The 17,614-nt window shown below is 38.9% G+C and overlaps 2 protein-coding genes across 2 annotated transcripts; both read right to left on the reverse strand.

The window, feature by feature from the left end:
• Positions 1-189: 189 nt before the first annotated feature.
• bpnt2 (3'(2'), 5'-bisphosphate nucleotidase 2) lies at positions 190-8,220 on the reverse strand. The gene is made up of 8 exons (XM_028021014.1): positions 7,600-8,220; positions 6,596-6,668; positions 6,153-6,299; positions 5,898-6,051; positions 5,217-5,312; positions 4,866-5,027; positions 3,737-3,871; positions 190-3,039 (listed from the first exon to the last, which is right to left on the reverse strand). Exons 1-8 carry the CDS (start codon positions 7,722-7,724, stop codon positions 2,897-2,899), a joined length of 1,035 nt encoding a protein of 344 aa, XP_027876815.1. The 5' UTR covers positions 7,725-8,220; the 3' UTR covers positions 190-2,896.
• A 1,114-nt stretch (positions 8,221-9,334) lies between these two features.
• dars2 (aspartyl-tRNA synthetase 2, mitochondrial) lies at positions 9,335-17,210 on the reverse strand. Its single transcript, XM_028021713.1, has 17 exons — positions 16,682-17,210; positions 16,467-16,566; positions 15,800-15,866; positions 15,565-15,666; positions 14,977-15,072; positions 14,773-14,896; positions 14,625-14,671; positions 13,568-13,674; positions 12,779-12,848; positions 12,330-12,509; positions 12,012-12,119; positions 11,747-11,809; positions 11,332-11,484; positions 11,040-11,258; positions 10,839-10,949; positions 10,680-10,755; positions 9,335-9,860 (listed from the first exon to the last, which is right to left on the reverse strand). The coding sequence occupies exons 1-17, from the start codon at positions 16,854-16,856 to the stop codon at positions 9,676-9,678; spliced, it is 1,983 nt and encodes a 660-aa protein (XP_027877514.1). The 5' UTR covers positions 16,857-17,210; the 3' UTR covers positions 9,335-9,675.
• Positions 17,211-17,614: the final 404 nt, after the last annotated feature.

Here is a 17,614-nt window from a genome sequence, read left to right on the forward strand (position 1 = left end):
CATTCAAGTTTGTCCCATTTTACCCACAAACTTTATTGTTGTACTTAAAAAAAACATATGGTTTTCTTTAAAAAAAAAAAAAAAAATCTGGAAAGTGTAGCAAACGTCTCTTGAGCCGATTTGTGTGAACATGACTGTTTAAATCTGGATAAGAGACATTTAACAAAAAGAAATCAGAGTAGACAGCTCTTCCTTTCATGCACACAGTTTATTGGAAATTCACAGAAGCAAAATGAATTACTCATGGAAGCTGTACATACCGTTTACCAAATGAGAAAAAAAAAAGTCAGACCAAAAGCCAGTCTACAGTCTTTTTTTAAAACCATAGGGTTGTCATTCACACTTTTACTTTTTTTATTTTAAGTTGAGGAACACATTAAAAGCCTGCATGATTTTTATATCTAGCTTTCATGCTGCTTAAAAGCAAAATAGTCAGCTCAAGCAGATTTGCAGGTTGATTTTTTTTATGTCATTTCTGTGGTTAATGTAAAATTTTACCATGTTATTGGAAGGAATAGAAGACACTATTGACAGAGATGAATTGTATTTACTTCAGCAGTAACTAAAGGTTGTTCTACTTTAGCTGATCAAAAACCCCCTTCATGTGCTCTGTATCGCTTCTACTTTGGCTTTTGCATTCTTTCAATGTGTAAATCACCCAACTTTAAAGAGAGCAAGTGAAACACTGGCAGAGAGGTAGACACAAAGGTATGAGATTCCTATAAACCCAGTAGCCATGCAAAAAACAAACTGAAAATGAGCACAGCTACTAAATCCCCCAAATCACATTAAAAACGACAGAAGTAGTGAACACCAGAAAATGTCTCTCCAACACCTTCCAGATATCCAACTACAACATGATGCAACTCCCAGTGTCTGGTTGGTAGGACTACTTGGAAAAAGACACAGAGGTACAGGTGGTGCTCCTTTGAGTAGTCCACGCTCACGGCTACAGATGGTCCACATGTTGTACGTCTGCGTTCAGAGGTTGTTTCAGTTCTAGTTTGTACTCTGCAACATCGCAACCTAGTAACAAAATCCCCAACTTGAAATTGTGGCGGCTTGATTGGAGGCTTAAACGTGTGCAGCCTTAAGGAAAGCCGAGCAGCAGTCTTCAGAGGTCAGGTATTCCAAACAATGATCTGTTTTGTTTTTCCACATTTATAAATGTATGGATTTTAAAAGATCTTTTTCATATCTAAAGTAGTACTCCCAAGCACGTCACAACACAGTGATGTGAAAAAGTGTTTCTTAAAGTACACATGCACGAGAGTCGCAAAGGGGTGTATCCAAAGTCACACCCCAAACAGTGTCCATGTTATTTTCACAGCAACTGATGGCGGCGAGCATTGCTGTCTGCATTACTGATGTAGCTTACAGCGGCAATGTGGTTTTGTCCAAGCAAAGGCACTGGAAACATAAAACTGAAATAGCCAACCCACTCCAGATCGTTCCTCACCTCTATCGACAAGTTGTCAAGCCTCGTCAACCAGTGGCAGACGAAACCGCTTCAATATTTAATTTCTGACCTAAACGGAGTTTAATCTACACATCAACACAAATGCTATCAAAACAAGGTAAACATGAAAAGATCCTTTAATAAATGTACCTTCTTCAGACACTCGGGTGAGATCTCTGCTGGTATTTTTCGACTGAACACAAAAAGTCAAAAGTGACTCAGGTACAACCGACACAGTGCTGAAAGACAAACAGTAGTCAAAGGAAACAGGGATTCATCAAGACCAAAAATCCAAACCATGCATGCATACTTCAGAGTTTTGAAGCCACTTGTAGGCAGAAATGAGGAAGTACTAATTTCTCTTTCCAACTAGGATCTGGTTTCTCTTACTGAAAAATCTTTCTGACTTTGACAAGTCTATTGCGTGGTTTCCAAGGTTTCTAAATCGAGAACCATCAAAACAAACTGTTTGGACTGGAGAAGTGCTGGGGCTAGGTAAAGGACTACTTCACTTCTTTTGCTGAATGAATTTTGAATAGATAAGTAAAAAGTACCCATTTTAAGCATTTATTGTGGCACAAATTCTGGTTATTAAAAGTGTTGAGTTATTAAGTTCAACATCAAATTCCTTCTTGTGTTATCACTGCCACTCCAACAGCTTTTGTTAGTTATTTTTTGCTTTAATAAAGGTTTTTAAACTGATTTGCTCAATTATCTGATAAACATGGAACCCTCAACACAAATCTGGTCGATCAGCTTCTCTCTTGGCCACAATATGGGACCTCTACTCATAATTAACTTATTCTCAATTAATCCATCTTAATATAATGTTAATAAAAGATAAAGGATTTAAATAAAATAATAAAAGGATTTCTTAACACAATAACCCATAAATTTACTCAAAATCCAAAGTTTTATTAGTTGCAGAGATGGGCTAATGTCTGATGCTCTCTGAAACATTCCTCTCTAAATAGTGTTATGCTCTTTTGAAATATGAAAAATAAAGACATCTACGATGGTGGAAGCAGAGGCCAAACTCCAGAGTTTCTCCTGCAATGTTCAGCTGTACGCTCCAGAGATTTTCACATTAAAGTTCCCCTGTTCTCCTGTGAAGGTGAAAGGAGGAGACATGGAAGGGTCCATTGTTTTCCTACAATTCCTTGTGAGCATGCGGTTTCACATAAGATGGATGAATGATGCATGTAGCTGTGGAGGAGCGTGAATCAAGAACCATTGTGGTAACCATGCTGGTCACAATCCTGTTCAGTGGGCCAGGTTTGTGTAGACAGCAAATCCCCGCCCAGCTTTCAAAAAAAAAAAAGAAAAGAAAAAAATAACATGAACGTTTGACCATAAACGTTTCATGTTTAATCATCTCTTCTTCATGTAAGCCTCAGCACAACATGCCGGAGCTGCCAATGGTTCTGTGGTTGTCTTTCAGTGCTTTGAAAGGTCCCAGTTTGGAAGTTTGGCCAGTATGTTCTTATGATCCACTTCAACACTGGCCACCAGTCCTCCTTCGTTCAAAGGAGTTCCACTGAAGTCGATGTTCTCCCCTTTCAGAGTGGTCATGTGGCCTCCTGTAAAGGAGATTAATGGTTATTAGACAGATAAGTGGAGAGTCTAAATGAATTTCACCCATATCAGAATTGTGAGGAAAAGACAAACGAGTTACATCAGCCAATGCGTTTCTGTTCTCTTTGTCAGTGTTCAAAAATATAACAAACTGGGTCATTTGTAAATTAATTGTGTGTTAGAATAAATCTGGTTCATATTCCAAACACAGGATATTTGACATTGGGTCAGGGAAATGTATTGCACGACTTATGATACATACAAAGAAGCTAGCTAGCTAGTAAGAATATATTAGCAGCTAGTTAGCGGTAGCCTCAACCATTTCAGAATGCAATGAAGATGTCCGAGTGTGACTCAAACAAGTCCCGCAAGGAAATAGAACAAACCATAGGACATAAGAGATTAAACAAGCCTGTCAAGACAACATTTAAACTAAGATTAACATATTAAAGGCCAACTTGCATTTAAAAAATAAATAAATTTAAGACATTTTAAGGCCTTACTTGTAGATACATGAATTCAAGACTTGCTAAGGATGCGGGTACACCCTGGATACATTCCCTACTGGGAAGAAATTTGAAACTAGAGTTTTCAGAGGGTTTAAGTATCTCATCCCTCTCAGTTGAAGCCACTGGTAATAATATAAAGAAGGTATAAAAGTTTGTGGAAAAAAAAGAAATAAAGAAATAGCTATGTTCTAACCAAGTGCGTTCAGTAGTGCGGCACCAGCGCAGATGTCCCATTTCTTAATGACGGTGATGTGGATGTAAACATCTGCTTCATCTATAGGCTCTGTCTGTCCTGAATGCATCTTCAACAGCGATAGCACCTTGTATCCTGTTAGACAAAAAAAACATACAACACTGTGGCTGAAATTCCTGGTAGCCTGTCTATTTAAAGAACCTTCTTAACACAAACTGCTGCTGTTTGCTTAAGGATTATAAAGAAAAATGACAATTCAATAACCCTACTTTAATCCAATTATTTGAGAAAGGCAGAAACTGTTTATATTGTGAGGAAAGACAAATGATACTGAATCAACACACTACACTAAGCCATACGTCCTTGAGTTGGTGACAGTGGCTCTCAGAAGTCTACACAACCTGTTTAAATAATTTGTTTTTCAAATTTAAAACTCAGAAAATGTTTTTTTTTTTTATTATTTGGGTTTTTACTGGCCGCATTGGCCACACCTGGAGGATATGCTGCGAAACTGCTGATTCTGTGAAAACAATTGTGCACCAGACACATGATGAAAAATTAAAGTATCTATGTTTGCAGTTATAGGAGTGCTTTTTAAAGCATGCCTAAGTGATTCATTAGCAGCCGTAGCAATACTTCAAGACCACATTAAATTGTGAAAAGAGTGTGAATTTGGAGATTGAAAAACACCAGCCTCACCATTTCCAAGTCCACTTCTGAATTTGTTTACATTGTCCAATCCAGGTAAACAGTGGACATTAAAAAATGTTTGACTTTGCACAAGACATACGAGTAGTCAATGATGCCTCCTACTTGCACCATATTAGCTTCCTCTTTTTCCCACAAAAACACAAAAGTTTTCCAAGGCTTATTTACATCTTTTTGCATATTTAAATAAAAGTGTTTCTGGTGATTCCCCCTGTGCACTCAATAGCACATTTACTGGAATCTCTAAATAAGATGTGCTTGGATACATGCATACTTCTTTTTCTAGTTCAGCTAATACCAGCCTTTAGTAGACAATCGACACAAATCTTGCGCAATAGGCTTCTGGTCATCGCAGCAGCAGGCAATGTGTTTTATGTTCCTTAAATGCCAAAATGAAAAGGACAAAGAATTATCTGCTCACCTGCGCCACCTGCTGGGATTATTGTTGTGCTGTTTCCAAAAGCAGAGTGAAGAAAGTTTTTTACTTCTCCAGAATGTGACCGTGACACAATCACTTTTGGCGAGTTGAGGTTGTAGGACGATCTGTACTCCATGTTTGTTCCCTGACCTACCATCGCCCAGGCTAAGGAGGCAATAATAGAGGCAGAAGCGGGGTAGAGAAAGAGAACAAGTACATATATTTGCATTTTTTTTCTAGCATAAAGTCACTTGAGATTACAATAAGGCTTTTTAAAAATAAGAAAATACATCCAAAGGGCGTACTTAGTCAAAGGTAGGGATAAAACATGTCTTCACGGATGCCCCAACTTACCAGTAAACCCTGTAAATGGCTGGTGTATGACACCAATGACTGGTTTACCCTCCAAAGCAACACACACCATAGTGGTCACATATTTCACCAATTTTTCTGTGGAAAGATAAAGTTACAGGGTAAGAGAGAAGACAGGCATTTGTGTCCAGCGTATCTGTTGCTGTAAGACTTGCTGCAACATTAGCATTAAAAATGCAACACTTGGGATAAATGAGCAAACTACTACTAATATATAATAATAACAACAATAATAATAATATATTTGAGACATTCTGTGCCGTTCTAATCACAAATAATTAGAATGACTCCAAGTTAATATACCAGTACTCAAAATTAATTAACAGAAACAATATAAAGAAAGGCCTGACGCACTTTTATGGTGCAGCAACATCAAATGTTTCATTTTTGACAAACTGATTTTTCCAGGTAGGGAGTATTTCTGAATAGAAATTATTTTTCTGAAACTATTAGAGTGACAGTGCTGGTTGTTCTCAGAGGCTGAAAAGCAAACTCTAGAACCAGTTCTACACAAGCATCTTGTTCAACACAGCTGGGGGGAAAAAAGGAGTATATGGGGTCATCGGACGACTCCACTGTTTTCCAAATACAAGCAAAACAAGGGATGATGAGGTAATAACGTTGGATTTGAATGAAATCCCAGAAATTGTGGTACCGACCCACCTGTGTATTCTTGAGTAGCATCCAATGGATCAATCCACACAGTGATGCTATCAGCAGAAACCTCCCTGCCTTTCTCCAGTTTCAGGATGCCATCAGGTATGTTCCTGCTCCAGGATACCGAATCTGGTTTGCTGTCACTTTCCTCGCTGTATACCTAAAGACAAAAACATTTGGGCATAATCACTTGGATATGGATATTTTCATTTCAACCACACACAACATCAAAGCATAGTTTATAATAATACATTTGCTCACAGTGATTTCAGGAAATGTGTTCTTTATTAGGTTATACATCTTCCGGTGCGACTGCAGGTCCCCCATAGTCAGAAGCTCTTTAGCTCCCTCCTTTGTTTCTCCCTTTGACTTCTCGTTGAGTGTGTTTTCTTTGCGTACTCTTTTCACCTAGACAGAAAGGAGCTACATGTTCAACCAGCAGATACAGCATGAAGAGAGAAATCAAAACGGAGTTAGGCGCCTAGATGTTGGGATTAGAAAAAAAAAGCGAGGCCAGTGGCAGCAGTGAGAGGAAGCCAGAGAGAACCCACAAATACACAGGGGAAGCCTTTTAAATCATTATCACTGATAATGTAATTAATATCAGGTACATTTAAACAGTTATTACAGTCTAGCTCCACTTGCATATAAAATGTTTCGACACAGTAGTCCATACACAATATGAAGAAAAGGTTTGTCTTTACCTCTTCCCCACCCAGCTGTGCAGCCTCCACAGAGACGGCTAACAGGTCTCTCAGGTCCACCTTTTTCCTCTGCCTGCAGACACAAGAAGACAGAAGAAAGGTTAATATCTGAATTTTAAAAAAAATGCTGTTTTAAAAGAAGATAATTGAAAATGTAATGTTTTGAAGCAGCAACAAAAACAATCTTTTTGAAATCTGTCCATCTCTTAGTATTCAGAAAAAAACTGAAACTATTTAAAAGTACAAAACAAAGACCACATTCACACTTGCCAGGTGCAGAGTCACTGTCAATTAAAGTGTGACACACTGTCCTGTCGACTGAAGTCTCTTCAACAAATGTAGCAAATGTCTGACAAGCAGGGCTGCAGTCGGATAGACTAAAGTGATCTGGGAATGAGTTTGCATGATCTCCCTGTGCATCTGGGTATTCCAGCTTCCTCCCACAGTCCAAAAACATGACTGTCAGGCAAACTGCTCTCTCTAAATTCTCCTTAGGTGTGAGTGTGTGTGTGCACGGTTGTTTGTCCTGTCTGTCTCTGTGTTGCCCTGTGACAGACTGGCGACCTGTCCAGGGTGTAGCCCCCTCTCGCCCGAAACGTTTGCTGGAGATAGGCACTAGCCTATCTGACGGTTTTCAACTAACCCCACTGGGGACAAGGGTGTTAAAAAATGGATGGATGGATATATATAGATCTATATATCTATATCTATATACACATAGATATAGATATATAGATAGATATATATTTCCCCCCCAAGTATCTATGTTTGCAAGCATCCAGACAGGTATGATTAAGCAAAAAACACCAGTTTTGATCTGTTGAAATCAGCGACATTAGGTAATACCTCAAAGAGAAAAGAAATAGAGAAGTAGAAAAGGCTCAAGTAGAAAGGACCTTCCCACTTTAGATTCAAATTATACATCATAACATCCGATGGACTTGCAATAAGAATTGCGTCAGATAATGTTACTTTACTGTACATAAAGAAAAAAATAATCCAACCTGAAATAGGACAGGTGGTTGGAGAAGACCCCGGCATACAGGTGGTAGATGACACCGACTCCCAGCAGGCAAAACACCGCCATACCGAGCGGTGACAGCCGGATACCCATCGGAGCCATTGTCATTGGACGTCACTCTGACGGTTTTCAACTAAATAAACGTGGGAACCAAAGAGAAGAGATGCTCTCCGAGTTTATCAGTGAATATAGCTGACGTGGCTGACCAGCACAAACACCGAGAAGAGCTTCAGCTTCACAGCCGTTGTGTGGCTTTGAGGCAAATATCTCCGGATACACACAAAGAAATGTCCCAAACACGATAATGAGAATTCTTTAAAAAAAAAGAAACCCCAGAGCTCTACCACCAACACAGGGTAATGTATACGAGCCGACTAGCCGTTCAGCATCGTCTGACCCTGGAAATGCGCCGAATAACTCAACGTCTCCGTCCGAAACGACATTCCGTTTCTTGGACGCAATTAAATGCAATTAAACGTCGCCGTCAACTAGCAGAAACAAGCCACGACTTCACTGCTCTGGAAGCGGAAAAAGAACAATCACATCTCTGTTCAATCATTTTTTTTTTTTCCTGAGCTACGGTCAAATACCCCGACACTTCCTGTTCCGGGTTGCCGTCGTCATAGAAACCGGAAATGTCTCCGTGCTGTACGTGAGAAAAACTACAGAAAACTACGAAACTACGCAGCCGAATGAAATGACACTTCCTAGTGGTGTCCGACATGTAATATATAAAACTTAAGGATACAAAAATAAAAACTAAGCAAACAATATGTAGGATACATACAGTGCCAATAAATACTATTCACTCTTGGATGTTTTACCTTTTTTATTGCTTTTGCAATTTAATCATGAACAACAAAACGTTTTATTTTTCTTTCAAAGAACAAACAAAAATCCATTCAAATGTGAAATATAAAACTGATTTCTCCCCCTCAAAAACAGACAAATGTAATATAAATAAACTAATATAAATAAATCAAAAATATTCTCTATCTGTAATGTGACTAACCTAATTCAACAGAGGCCCAGCCAGCTAGTAGTCTTAAAACGAGTGAAAAGAAGATTATCTGAGTGTAGTGACTGTGTCTCCAGTTACAATCAGTATTCTTGGCTACCATTACAGCATAATTGCACACCAAGCAAATTAGAGAAAAATGTTATGAAAAGGATTTTTCATTATTTGGAGAAAAAAATAATCAGTTTCAGATTTGGTGTTAAAGTCTTTTTGGAAATTTATTTTGTCAAAAAAAAAAGTTGATCATGATTGGTTTGTAAAAGCAATAAAAGCATAAACATCCAAAGTTATACTCTTATACGCCCTGTATATCTCTACACTGCAATTCTCTCTTTTTTTTTTTATAAAGTCAGGTTGTGATTATATGCAAGTAAGCTTATATTGTTTCAGAGCAGAGTAACAGACTACTCACACTGTAAGGTAATCATGTTAATGAGAGTATAAGTCATTAGGAACTTTACTCTTAAGTCTTTTTGGACTGGAATTACTCATGTATCTTTAACTCTTTGATCCCAAGAGTCTCTTGTACTTTAAAAAACAAACACTTTCACTGTCCCAATTAGGCCTTTTGAATGCTATTTTCTATTTTAAGACTTTCTTACCACAAGAGCTTTACTCTTATCGACAAGGTGGCAAACAGATCACTCAAACTGACACAGACAAGACACAGAGTCTTAAAGGAAAGATCCTGAAACAGTAACTTTGTCGATAAATTTCATTTTATGAAACAAAACAGACTCAGTAACAGTGAGAAACACCTAATAAGTTTTGATACGAGTTGAGTTGTTCCATCATAGTTCAGGTTTAGCTTTACACTCTGTCCTTATGGCATGATATTTTTTCATCCCTGAGTGTTCGGATACAGCCGTCGCATCATTTCTCTCTTAAATTCTCTTGTCTTTAATGTCCCTGCGGACCAAATGGACATTGTTCAGTCTATACGTCTCTCTCTGTGTCCTCATCAATGCTTTTATTTCTGATGTGCAGATCAGAAATTTAGGAAAACATCTCCTCAGATGTTGATTTGTCTTTATCAACATCTCACTTCCCTTCTCGTCCTCCATCGGTTGGCCATCTGACAGAAATGTGGTACGGCTTCAGCTCCTCCTCTGACACGGAATCAGGCGCGTGGCTCATGAGGTCATGACCCCGGAATGACTTAGGGAAGGCAATGACATCACGAATGCTGGAAGCTCTGACCAAAATAGAGACCAAGCGATCCAAACCTATGGGGGCATGATAAAGGAGTCAGCAAGCCAGCTGCAGCTAAAAAAGACAAAACTTTGCCTGTAAAAATATACAAAAAAAATGCTTTGGCAAACAAAACGTTCCTGAATTTAAACTGTTTCATTAAAAAACAAAAACCTTGGCAACTGTTCTATGCTTGAATTTATCTCCCGATTTAATAAAAATACCTGAATTTGGACTTCGCAAACATTCTTTGACTCTGTGTAATTTATTTTACATTGAGTCCTCCTGACTTCATATTAAATGAATTTCCCTAAAATTACTCCCTTTAACATCTCTTACATAGTGGAATATTCATAACATAACAGTTATGACCATATAAACTGCTAAAGATGATCATTTTTACCAGAGAGGCACAAATGATAAAGTTACATGACCAAATGATTTACTAACCTTTGGGAATTGCTATGTTGAACATTTGAATACAGAGATGTTATGTTTAGGTTATGTTATGACCAACTAAGACATATAATTACTCTGGTATAACATTTTCGACAAGAAAAAGAAACGATTTTTTCTGTCTTTTAGAGTCATTCTAATGAATGCTGAACATTTTTTGATTAATATCTAGATCACAAGGGCTAAAGTGTCTAATTGTAATGTAAAATTCAGCTTTTCCCATAATTTCTTATTACTGATTTCATTGTTTTATGCTGCTCAACTCTTTGTCCTGCTTTTAGTATATTAAATCAGTTGACGCAATCCAATGTTTATGATAGCCAAGATTCTTCTGACTTGGGGTCAAATGGCGCCCTCTGGTGGCTCTAATGTTAATCTCCAGGCATGAGCAGAGTTACCAAGAGCGATGCCTCCATGAGGTGGCGCTCCAGAGTCTAGAGCCTCCAGCAGATGGGAAAGGAGACCGGGATCCTCCTGTCAAAGGAAAAATTAAAAAGTAATTATAACATATATGAGCCGATATTAATTTCTCTCTTTATTAAGTAAGGAAAGCTAACCTTAAGGATGTTCTTTAAGACATGGAGCTGCTCTGAGGCTTTATGGATCCGAATGGAACCTCCTCCAATCTCACTGCCGTTCAGTACCAGGTCATAATGCTGCCCTCGCACCTACGAAACACCAAAACACCACACTGAGTATGGCCTGTGCAATATATTATTTTCCACAAGGGCAACTATTAAAAAAAGTCATATGAACACCTTGTGTGGCTCTGTGAAGAGCAACTCGCTATCCTCCGGTTGCGGAGCAGTGAAAGGATGATGAGCGGACTCCAACTCCTTGGGTTTGTCTTCTTTTGGTAAGAAAAGAGGGAAGTCCACGACCCACAGGAAGTTGAAAGCATCCGGGTCAAGAACCGAAAGGCCATGAGCTTCTAGGAGCTGCGCTGCCTTAAGGCGAAGGCTGCCGAGCATGGGGCGCTGACAGCAGGGCGAAGAGAAGTTTAAAAGAGCATTTTTAGTTGTTCAGTTTGTCTTAGAGCCAGGACCTTACCACAGCGTGGAGAGAGCCGGCCGCCAGTAGCAGCAGGTCTCCTGGTCCGGCTACAGTCTTCCTCAGCAGGTCCTCTGTGACGGAGACGGGCATCAGCTTCTTCAGGGGAGACTTTAACGTGCCGTCTTCTCTGACCAACACCAGACTCAGCTCCTTTACAGGAAAAAAAAATATTTAGAAAAAAAAGAGGCTTAATAATCCTTTGTGGATTTTTTATTGCAATGATTGACTTTAGATGAGGGAGTCGTTGATGGGGGGGGTAGCTTCTGGTGTTTGTCTTGTTAATGATTTGAATAGGAAATGCAGATTTGGAAAATGTTTTGGGGTCTCAAAGACTATCTAGGATTTAGTAACAATTGAAATCTAATCATTAAAAAGCTTTATTTGATAAAAACAAAAGGAGATATGAGCCTACCTGTCCAAATTGACTCTTGGCTGCTTGCTTCAGTTCCTCTAAATCTTTCCCAGTGAAAAGTTTCTTTCAGCAGACACAGAACAACCACAAATAAAAGCAAAAACGGCACAAATGACATATCAGCACACAAACATTGGTATTATAATAAAGCATGTCTTATTTGAATTAAATACATTCTCTGTAAGTTTTTCTTTATTGAACTAAATCCTGAACTGTGTAGCACAGAAGAGCATTTTAATAGTATAAATAATATAAATATTCATACAGCTCCACTGGGGACACGTATGGCCTGAACCGAGCCTTCTGATTGGCTGAGAGCTGATCTGAGGAATTCAATCTGAGTGGAGGAGAAAACGTCGCTGATGTCTGTCAGCTGGGAAAGAAAGAAGACAGAAAAAAATACATGAGAATAATATAAACACTTTCTTAATTACCTCAATCTTTCATCTGGTTAAACACAATTTAGGCTTGATTAAGTCACCTGCGCCCCAGATTCATGATAAATCCGAAATTCTGTAAATATGCAATTTATTGGTAATCCACGTTAAGGTTCGGTTCATCTAAGCCACAAGCACTCACCCACCTTCATGCCAAATCTAGTGTCCGGTTTGTCCACACCGTAGTCTCTCATCGCTTCATCATACGTCATCGTCTGGAAAGGGACCTTTAGAGAACCTTTCTCTGCTGGCCAGGAATACTGCAGCAAACCCTCCACCAGCGATAAAATGCCGGCCTGGTCCACAAAAGACATCTCTATGTCCACCTGGAGCGGTCAGCGAGAAGATCTGATAGGTTAGCAGCTCTTGTCAGCTACAGCTCCTTGCAAAATACTGAAATATTTCACGTTTTGTCACATTCAAACAGCAGATCTTTGGGTTTATTGTCCTAGGATTGTATGTGACACACTAACTCAATAATGTAGAGTAACTTGTAGAAGTGAAAGGAAAACAATACATTTGTGTGAGACGTTACAACAAGCAAACATTTGACACCTTCACAGAAAAGGCCGAGCATCAAACTGCTGCATCTCACCTGAGTGAACTCTGGCTGCCGGTCTGGTTTGGAGCCTTCGTCCCTGTAACATCGAGCCACCTGGAAGTACCTGATGACACCAGACAAAGAGTCGGTATTTTGTATTTATGAATTAGGAAGCAATTCAAGCACGGTGGGATTTTAACTTTACCCATCTTCCCCATTCTGTATTTTTATGAGATTTAACAAATACAAAAGGTATCTGAAGTAAAGCAAACTGCGGCTAAATTATAAATGCGCAAAAAAATAACAAAGCTGTTCATAAAATAAAGTAACTCGATAATTTCCTATTGTTGGCCAACTTTCAGTGAGAAATTTTCTCTTATCTAGCGAAGCATTGACTGCTTATTTAAATGTACAATAAGCTACATGTTAATGCGATTTAAATCAAGCTAAACATTTTCCTGTAAATCATTACAAAACCTTCTTCATGTTGATGTGATGCCTTTGCAAACAGATTTTTTTTTTTACAAGTAATTACAATTATTTTAAAGCAGCAAAAGCATTAACTCAAACCTCCTGTTTTTGATTGATGACTTAAGCTTGATTACTAATTATTTCCTTTATCCCATCAGCTGAGTTAGAACAGGCATCAACTGAAAGCGTGGGAACAGACGTCAAAGTCGGGGAACAACAATATTCAATTCTCCTTTCATCTGTGATTTTGGTTAAAGTTCTGCTAAATGTTGCACCGCTGCAAATAAAAAGTTCAATGTATCTGATTGAATGTGTGGGAACCAGCGGGGAGGTTTTCTTCCACATTAAAGGTGCAGTGAGCTGGTCACTCACCGGTCCACTCCAGCCACCATCAGCAGCTGCTTAAACTGCTGCGGACTCTGAGGCAGAGAGTAAAACAGGCCCGGCTCCCTGGAGGGGACGACGAACTCTTTGGCGCCCTGAAACAAAAACACGAGATTCTCAGTAACGCATCAGACACGTTTAGATATTAGTTTCAAAAAGTGACACGTACTTTTGCCACAACAACATTTCAAGCTTTTCGAAATGATTTGTTTTAAAGAAAAATATGCATTCCAGTCGAACTTTTATAACATTTCGCCAGGTTATGGCAACAAAAATGTCAGTGTATTTTTTTTTTTATTATTTATTTATTTTTTACCCCTCCAGGGGGTCTTTTTGTGGGCTCTAGTGTCCCTTATATGACAGTAGGCTGACAGGAAACAGGGAAGGAAAGGGGGAAGACATGCGGCAAATGTCGTCGGGTCCGGGAGTTGAACCCGCGGCGGCCGCGTCGAGGACTCAAGGCCTCCAAATATGGGTCTAGCTAACCCCTACGCCACCATGGCACGCCCAAAAGTCAGTGTATTTTGAGGGATTTTCTGAGCTACTCCAACACAAAGTATTGCAATTCACTAATAGTGAATCAGTAGGAAAATGATACGATAATACATACAAAGAAACATACAAAAAGCATAGTGTCCATTTGGATTAACCTCTCTCTACTCTCATACCTCCAATTGCAAGTTCCAAAATGAAACTTGTAGCCGACAACTAAAACTGAACCCCCAGAGCTGAAATAAGATGGTGGAGGCGTCGGGGTGAAGAGGATTTCCTTCAACAGGGATAGAGACTTAAAAATTGCTGTTCACAACCCTCCATCCAATCTGACCGCACTCAAGTTATTTTCCTTTAGGGCCCCGATTGTAATCAATTTTATGTTCAGATAAAACCACCCAAAAGAATCCACTGAAGATTTATGTTACACTATCAAAATGTGAACATTGAAGGGGCCTGAATATCTTTGTGAGGTGCTGCAATGATATACAAATGACACAGGATTTTTTAGAAGTTGTTCTTCTATGATTAAGAGAGGTGAGGACCTTCTTACCCCGGGTGTTCTTTTGAATAAAGTAGGTGTTTCAACATCCACAAAGCCTACATGAAGGAGAGGAAGAGAACAATAAAACTACACAGAATTGAGGTCAAATTTGAAAGAGAATAACTAAACAGAAACAAGTGAACTTCACTGTCCGTACCGTGCACATTACAGAGATACTCCCTCATCTTCATCACCAGCTGAGATCTCAGTCTGAGATTCTTCTGCATCTGCGACGACCTCAGATCCAGGTAGCGATACTGCATCCGCAACGACTCAGACTTCTGCACCACCCGACAGACACGACACATTTTGAAAAGTCACTCTAATAAAAGCTTACTCATTAGCTGAACGAGACGCTTACTTTGACAAAGTCCTTTATCTCAAAAGGCAGCTTCCGGCACGTGTTGAAGACTTCCGCATTTTCCGCCAGCACCTCTACGTCTCCTGTTGGCATCGCCTGGCGTAAACGCAACGAGATGAGAAGTCAGACCCATCCAGAGAAAAATGGCTGCTTTGATGCAGGTTTGCAGGATATATCTTAAAAAAACAACATTTCATCATCTAACTGTGCTGCTAATGAGCGCTGATTTCCTAAACGTTTTCTGCTTAGGGATTTGTGTTTATGACGCAGATTTTGTTAAAATCACTCTTAGTGCAAACACTCCTGCAGCCATTTGATACATTTAATCGATCTGTTTTTTAATGTTTATCTGGAAATCACGGTAAAACAGCAGTGACTGATGACAGCCAAAGGTGATATCACTAGAGGACTTAAATATTCTCTTCCTCCCAATCAACTCTCAGCAAAAAAATACATTAAATAAAAAGTGATATAAAGTACTTTTTTATTCAAAAACAGTATTTTTTAAAAGAATACTCAATTTCACTATAAAAAATATTACAAAAAAATGAATTTAACAAACAATATAACCTGATAACACGCTCAAACCTTGTTCTCCTGCCCGTCTGGCCTTCTTCTGACTGTTCCTGTAACCTTGACGACTGACTCCACAGAGAGATCACACAGCGCTGCTTTCATGCTGATGGCAGACTAAAATGGGAAAAAAAAAAATTACGTTTAGGGTGGGGCTTCTAATAATTTTTCAATTAATTCATACATTTTCTGTATTATTTATTTTTTCAGTGACATCAGCAACTTTTTACAGCTGGATTCAATTTCTTACGTCTTTCTGGGGGATTAGAACTTGAGTCAAACCGCTGAAATCTCGCAGGATGATAAACAGGTCTTGTCTGTGGTAAGCAGAGAGAAATTATTACATTTATTTCAAACACCTGATCAGTGAAATTGTCCAAAATAATTGTGTTAGAATAGAAGAACATTATTTATTGTCACTTGAGAAGTTTAATAACGGCTTCTAATTTTAGTTTAGATAAAATTTGTTGACATATTCAAATATTTGGTCTATTTCTGATCATTTTTTACTCTGTTCAGGTAAACATGAAGTGGAAATAAAAGCAACCAAAAAAAGCAAGGAACACATCAGAATCTAAAACAGAAAAACAAATCAATTTGATTTTTATTTTTGTTAAATTACTGATTGTGATCAGTAACAATGATAACAATCATTGACTGATGAAATTTTACCACCAATGACTTTGAAAAATGAACAAAAATGTGTGCCCCTTTTTAATTTCTTTTATTTCCAAAGAAAAATTTAGAGCTTTCTTTATACTTTCACTTCACAATAATGCACCGCTTTGTTCTGGAGTATCATATAAAGATCGCAAAAAAAATGAACTAATGTTAAGGCTGAAAAGGTTAAACAGTAAGAAAAAAAAGTCAAAAGTACACTGCATCTCAAGTAATGAAGAGCTAATAGAGAATAGAACCTGAGATATTGGACCCAGCCACACAGCGTGACCTTCTCTCCTACATGATGTGACCTCAGCTCTCCACAAGTGTGAGTCCTGAACGACAGGCTGCTGGGACCTGGCGACACGACAGTAAACAGCTTTCAGGAATTACCGTAAATTAACACAGTCAACCAATACCATAGTACGCCAACACTGTCATTATTCCATTATATCCATGAGTTAAGAAGTACCTGTGGTGGCAGAGGGAGGCCTGTGGAGTCTGTTGGAGCTGCTCAGCTGTCTGACTGCTGATCTACGCACCAGGTGTAGATCTACCTGTCTACCTGACGCTTGGTGATACCACGCAGCACGAGCTCTGGCTCCTGTAAGGACCCTCTGAAGCAAAAACCTGCATTTTGCTGCCATTTCTGACAAACCCAGGGACGAGTCAAGCCATACAGTCACCTATCTCAAACTATGGGAATCAACGAAGTCCCGTCGGAGTGTCTGTCTGTTTAAAGCAGGCTACAAATGGCTCCTCTTACATGGGGAAACCCGTTTGCGGACATTGTAATATCACATTAATAAACGCTGGAGGCTTAACGTGACGCAACTGCACGCTGCCGCCGTCACTTTTCTCTCCTGCCCCTAGTTCCGCGTTTCACTCGTCTCTTTCTCGGCGGGTTTCACCAGGTCTCTACTCGTGTGGTTGGGTTTATCTGACTCCCAGTCGGTACTTGAAAGTAGTTCCATTCATGTAAGAATCAGGCTACGTAAACGGAAGTAACGTCATGACGTAAGACTGAACTATTCAATCGACGAGATATTCGATGGAAGCACGGATTAGACTAAAAGTTTCACTCTTTAAACGAAAAAAAAAAGACTTCAGAATGATAAAACCGTATACATAATTACTACAGCAAACACAAAGATGGAAGTAAAAGTGATCAAAGAAAGAAAATAGAACACTTTCGTGTAATTTATTGATTAGATGAGGGAGTATTTTATTTATTGATTAGTTTATTAGTGTGTGCAAACTATGTTTGCACACACTAATGTGGGAAAAGCCTCAAAGGAGAAACAATTGTATTTTAGCACCTCAACAAAAGCCTATCATTTTATTTATTTATTTATTCATTCAAACGGTTAAATACTTTATTTTTTATTTTTACTTGATTCAAGAG

The sequence above is a fragment of the Xiphophorus couchianus genome, chromosome 6, assembly GCF_001444195.1.
Source record: "Xiphophorus couchianus chromosome 6, X_couchianus-1.0, whole genome shotgun sequence".
Classification (NCBI taxonomy): Eukaryota; Metazoa; Chordata; class Actinopteri; order Cyprinodontiformes; family Poeciliidae; genus Xiphophorus; species Xiphophorus couchianus.